Consider the following 6,000-nt stretch of genomic DNA (forward strand, 5'->3'; position numbering starts at 1 on the left):
GACCACCAGGGGGCAGACGCTCTGACAGGTAGGTTAGCTTGCTGTTGGGGTCGGCTGATGGGGACTGGGTGAGACGTGGCTGTATATGCCCTGGAGCCCTCCTGCAGTCACTCCCTGGCCCAGATCGTGCACTGGTGGGATCCTACGCGCTCTCACAATCCAGGACCCCTTGGGGGATGTCATGGAGCAGGTTTCAGCTGGATCACAGCAGGCCAGGCTGAGGGACCCCACCAGTGCACAAATCCGTGCACCAGGTTTCTAGTTATTATTAACGAACTATGTTTGCTAATTACTGATTACTCTAATTGTGTTGCATTCATTCCTCTTATACTGGGTAGGTGCACCATTTCTTTCCACTAATACCAGCAGCAAATATTTTAGCAGGCAACTGCCATGTCATTAGTCTTGTATTGACTTGTTTGGTGTGTGCAACAGTAAATATTTTGCTTTTGGAGAACAAGAAAAATAGGTTTATTTGCGTTATGCTTATTAATTTGTGCAGTTATTCAGTGTCTGGTGAGTTAATGTCCAAGGAAAACTATTAATTTTTATTAAAACGTTCTATTATTTTACGTTAACGATTACTCATTTATTTCAGCCCTTTGTATTCAGCATGTCTCTATCGAAATAAACCTACGTTTCTATGAAAATTTAAGCTTTTTTTTTGCAGCCCACATAAACTTAAACCTTGTTATTTGGCCCATGTTAGCTTTTGAGTTTGACATGCTTGATCTACAAGAATGCAAGGGTAAAGGAAGCTGACCCTGGGACTTGCTCCTACCCTGACGAGGTAGAAGTCCTACATTGTCTTGGGCTTTCCTGAGAGTCTGTACATGTTCATGCTAAGCTCTGAGCATTCATACAATATTGGACTCATCTGGAGTCAAAGGCACCCCAGTGAGTCACGTGTAGCCCACGTTGAGACTCACTATTGTGTGGTTATGTGTATTTGACTCAGTCGGGTGCTGGTAGCAGGCCGAGGACAGCATAGTACTTTAATCTGGACGTAGCAAACAAGGCCCACTGTGTCCCCTTTCTGTTTGCAAATAACGTCATACCAGTGACTCTCAATCTTAGACACACACGAGTCATCTGTCTGCCTTTGAAAATCCAGAAAAGTCTCTCACAATCCCTGGAGTTGGTACTGACGTGTCATGGAAGCCAGGGTTTGACCAAGGCTGAGTTCTCCACTGCAGATCTCCAGAGCCCCCCTGGCATAGCAGTAGCCCAACGGGACACTTAGCAATTCCATTTTCTGGGACATGCCAACAATGCTCCCATAGGACCCGCCACAGGGCTCACCATGCGGGAGGCAAGCTCCAGCAGCTCCCGCTTGGCCTGCTGCACACCCTGCGGGTCCCCCTCGATGCGGATCAGGTTGCTCTTCTCGCTGTCGGGAGGGATGCGTACAGACACCTTGTACTGATCTTTGATTCTGTTGACTTAAGAACAAAAGGAAACATTTTGGACTCAGACTGTACTACAGTCCACCAATGATTAACATGGTTAAAGCCCCAAATAACCTAACCAGTCACCCCAAAGCAGAAAGGATGATGAGGCCCCCCAGAGCAAGACTGCCCCTATTCTAGCAGGAGCTGGGCACAATCTCCACAGGACTGACCCACATGGAGCATCGACCTGTCCATGCTGAACAACTGCTCAGAGCCTGAGACTCAGCTGATCAGGAGTGTGTCCAAGGCTTAGAATACAGCAGGTCCTCACATAATGTCATTTTGTTCAATATGCTTTCGTTATGTTGATGAGAAAAAAGTTGACTCCCAGTGGACTGTGTGGAGTTTCCTCTGAGGACTCCAGGTTCCTTCCACATCACAAGGATGTGCACGTGCGAGAACTGCCCTGTCTGCACTGTCCCCATCTTTGTGAGTGTGCAGATAACGTCATACCAGTGACTCTCAATCTTAGACACACACACAAGTCATCTGTCTGCCTATGAAAATCCAGAAAAGTCCCTCAGAATCCCTGGAGTTGGAAGGGCACCTGTCCAGGGTGGGTCCCACCTTGTACCCTGAGCTGCCAGGAGAGGCTCCAGCCACACATGACCCTAAATTGGAATCAGTGGTGAAGAAAGAATTATTTTGTTTCATTAATTTTTCTCAAATGTATGTGTAGCTCACATTTCATGTTTAATATTTTAAGAGTTTTGGATTTTCATTTAAAATTTGGTGATGTTTTTGTGACAAATGTCGTAGGAGCCCGGCCAGTATGGCTCAGTGGTTGAATGTTGAACCATGAACCAAGAGGTCACAGTTCAATTCCTGGTCATGCCACATGCCCTGGTTTTGGGCTCGATCCACAGTGGGGGTTGTGAGGAGGCAGCTGATTGACGATTCTCTCTCATCGTTGATGTGTCTATCTCTTTCCCCCTCTCCCTTTCTGAAAATAAACAAATAAAATTTAAAAAATAAATAAAAATTAAAAACCAGAAGCCCTTACATTAACTGAAAATAAGAGCACCCCCATCAACTACCTCAGAACCCCTTGGCGGCCATGCTGTTGCCTAACACTCCATTGTCAGCTCAAGTGCAAACTGAGCTCTTCACTGTCTTTGCAGAACAGGTGGAGTTGAAAACCCTCCTCCAGCACCTTCTCTAGCACCTAGTGCCCACTGTTAGAGATCTGGCCCCACACCCTGGAGAAGCCTTATCACCAGAAACAGGGTCAGCATTTGGTCCACTGTGTAAATAAGGGAAGCCAAACTCCTTAAAGGGTCACAGGGAGGGTTCCAAGCACAGAGATAGCCATGATCCCATGTGCTAGGACATGGGCCGGAAGTGGCACTGTTCCAAGATGGAACCATGCAGGACAACAGACAAGCACACAGAAGCTGGTGGCAGGTTTTAGATTATGAAAGAAAATACGGGTTAGGAAATGAACCAGAAGAAACAGAACAGACACAATTCTCTGAATCACACTTAGTGGTTTCACACATCCTAGGGAGCAGAAACCAGAGATTAATATTAGCATTGCATTTCCTTACATTCTTAAGGAAACACTACAGTTAACCAAAATAAACAAAGAGAACGAAAGCAAATTTATGGTGTGTGCAGGTGAGCAGTGACCGGAGCTGCTCTGAGTGGGTGCAATGTCGTCTACTGTTTAAAATGCTCCCATAACACAAAACTGGCACCAAATAAAGCAGGTGACAAGTTTACTTGTACTCTGGAAAAAAAAAGGGACCGCACAGGGCAAAATCCAAAGAGGGCACACTCACAGAGACATCATGCTTAGTGAGGTGAAGTTCTTGCAACTTAGGGAAGGACCCACGACCAGATTGTTAGCCCTCACCTCCCACTGAAGGTGAAACACAGGACTGTCTCCAGAACTAGTGAGCACTGTGATGTGCATGATGGCCACGCAGTTAAACTGAGCAAAGGAGGAGATTTTAAAACACATCCTGGGATTCAAGCAGAACTCACCTAACACATTTCCAATGCTGCCCCACCTTGTGCTACCTACCTGACACAGGTAATCCAACACGGAACCTGGGCTCACATATTACTGTTTGTCCAACAGAATCCCTCCCTGAGTTGTCTGACTTGGGCATGAGTCTAGAAACGTCTGACTCCTTGGTGAGCTCCAGGTCAGGGGTTAGAGGTGAGGAGGACAACACTGGTAGACTTCACCCAGCAGCTCTGGCTGAAACATGCAGGATGACACCCTGGGGAATCCCTTTGCCATGGCCCTTGTGGGTGACTCAGGGAACTGACCCAGTTGATCACATTCATCTCTAGGCCAAACAACTGGGTGAGGGCACCCAGTCAAATAGCTGGTGGCTTTTCTCCCAGCCTGTCCCCATGGTGTCCACTTCACTCACTGTTGGCTCCACTCTTCCCGATGAGGTGTCTGTGAAACTTGTGGTCAATGCTGATCTCCACATAGTCCATGCGGTGAATCTGCAAGGACACAGAGCGCATCCATGAGACATGCCAGCTGGGCAGCCAGAACCACAGGAGAGAGCCAGCAGCTGCCGCCTTTTCTGACCACTCAGACATCAAGACTATTTGAAGCTCATCCCTCTGGCCCCATTGAAAGACCCTTCCTCAAAATAATGTCTTCTCCCTCCATGGCTCTGGCCAGCTTTTAACTCTCAGAATGCACCACTCTCCGACTGGGCCAGCCTCTTGTCTCTATGCCCACCCATGAAGCTGGACTGCCACACGACACAATGACAGCCCATCCCCAGTTCAAAGCACTTGAATCACTCACAGGGGCATCTTACCAAGTCTTTCACCATAGCTTCTATCTGTTCCTGGGCCACATTTACATCCTCCGTGGGGCCTTCCAGGGTGATCTTGTCCTCGCCTTCTGTAAACTCGATGTGAACCTACCGCACCAAAATAAGGGACAGTGAACACGAGATGGCACAGTGGCAGCAACTGATTCCAAACTGCTTCATGAGAATGCAAATCCACCAACACCATGAAAAAGTGCAAAGGGGGCCTGAGGACAATCATTATTTTGTTACTTAATATAGTCTAATCATCTTTCCTTTACCAAAACAGGAACTGTGAAATCCTACATACTGTGCTTGTCACCAATACCTTAAAGCATGAAATACCTTAGCACACCTTCCTATATCACTCGCACTGTAGAACCCCTACTCCCATCTGATTGCATAAAGAATGAGACAGCTAACAGGGACGGAATTTTAACCCCAGTATAGCTGCCTGAGGGTGGTCACTAGACCACCTGTTTATAACACACCAAATGAGGAGGTGACTTCATAGGGGACTAGCCTCATGAAGTTATCACATTAAGTGTGACCAGGACTTTGATCTTAGAAATAAAGTGGCTACAGGGTAAATAGGACACGACACCCACACATAACAGGAATCCAACACAATGGTGTGTCCTTTGGTGTTTCCTGGGGAAAACTGAGGCCTCCAGGACAGAGGTACAGAGGTACAGAGGACAACTCTACGAGCTCTACACTTCATACAGTTTGTAGACAAATTTTCCTCTTCAGAATTTGCAGACATAACTATTAGGAAGTTATTATGCCATAGTAACTAAGTGAGGTATTTCTTAAGATATTCATCAAACCTAGCATTCTCTCTGGTCCAACCCAGTGCAGCAGGTCAACATGTTCCCTCACCTTTGGCATCTGCTGAGTGATCTTGGCCAAGTTCTGCCCCTTCTTGCCAATGATGAAACGGTGAAGCCAAGAAGGAGCAGAGACGGAGGAGACTGTAAAACTGTTGGCCTAGGAAAACAAGCAAACAAACCAATGTCCAGGCTACCTAAGCACGCACCAGGTTGCTCAGCTGGACTTAGCGATAGACAAGCACCCTGACCCAACACGGCCCGGGCCCTGGATTCCCTGGAAGGCAGTTACCTTGGCATAGACCTCAGTCAGTGCCTGCCCTAGCTTTTCAGGCTCCCCTCGAAGTATCACAGTCTCAGAGATACTGTCAGATGGTGGGATCTCCACAGAAACTCCAGTTCTTTCAAGAATCTCCTGCAAGGAATTGCCCTTGGGCCCAATGACATACTTGTGCTGGGATTTCTTCACTTCCACTGCGATGGTTGTGGTCTTCTTTTTCTAAGTAAGAGTACCATAAAGATGTCAGAGGGAAGGGCACAGGAGAGGCAGGCGAAGACAGAATATTGTCACCAAAAGGGCAGGGATCAGGGGCCTAGACTACAGCTGCTGAGCCCCGGAGGGGGAAACAATGACCAGCCAATCCCAGAAACCCCACTCATCATGGGTTGGGTTTTCTCCTTAGAAGAATCACCTGATAATTTGTCAAGCCCAAACTGATTACAACAACTTGGAAAAGCAGTGATGAGTTTGGAAGAGCAGTAATACCAAATCCTCTCCTCAAATTAAGGAACAAGTTTCAGACCTCAAAGTCACCAAATGGAGCTAACAGCTTACTCAAAGACGTGGCCACTTGTGAGCAGGCATCTAGCCCAGGGTGGGAGAGTGAGGGAGGCAGGAGGCGGAGTGAGGTTGGCAGATAGAAGGGAAAGCCTTCA

At 47.4% G+C, this 6,000-nt stretch overlaps 1 protein-coding gene across 2 annotated transcripts in view; it reads right to left on the reverse strand.

Moving 5' to 3' along the window:
* HDLBP (high density lipoprotein binding protein) overlaps positions 1 to 6,000 on the reverse strand; it is a 74,053-nt gene that overhangs the window by 17,133 nt on the left and 50,920 nt on the right. For both annotated transcript variants that reach the window (XM_006760528.2, XM_006760529.2), the window contains exons 8-12: positions 5,357 to 5,563; positions 5,117 to 5,224; positions 4,241 to 4,345; positions 3,836 to 3,914; positions 1,303 to 1,442 (exon numbers count right to left, since the gene is read on the reverse strand). In XM_006760528.2, coding sequence (XP_006760591.1) covers positions 1,303 to 1,442; positions 3,836 to 3,914; positions 4,241 to 4,345; positions 5,117 to 5,224; positions 5,357 to 5,563 — 639 coding nt within the window. The remainder of the gene's footprint in view (positions 1 to 1,302; positions 1,443 to 3,835; positions 3,915 to 4,240; positions 4,346 to 5,116; positions 5,225 to 5,356; positions 5,564 to 6,000) is intronic.

Source organism: Myotis davidii, unplaced genomic scaffold (genome assembly GCF_000327345.1).
Source record: "Myotis davidii unplaced genomic scaffold, ASM32734v1 scaffold370, whole genome shotgun sequence".
In the NCBI taxonomy this organism is placed as follows: Eukaryota; Metazoa; Chordata; class Mammalia; order Chiroptera; family Vespertilionidae; genus Myotis; species Myotis davidii.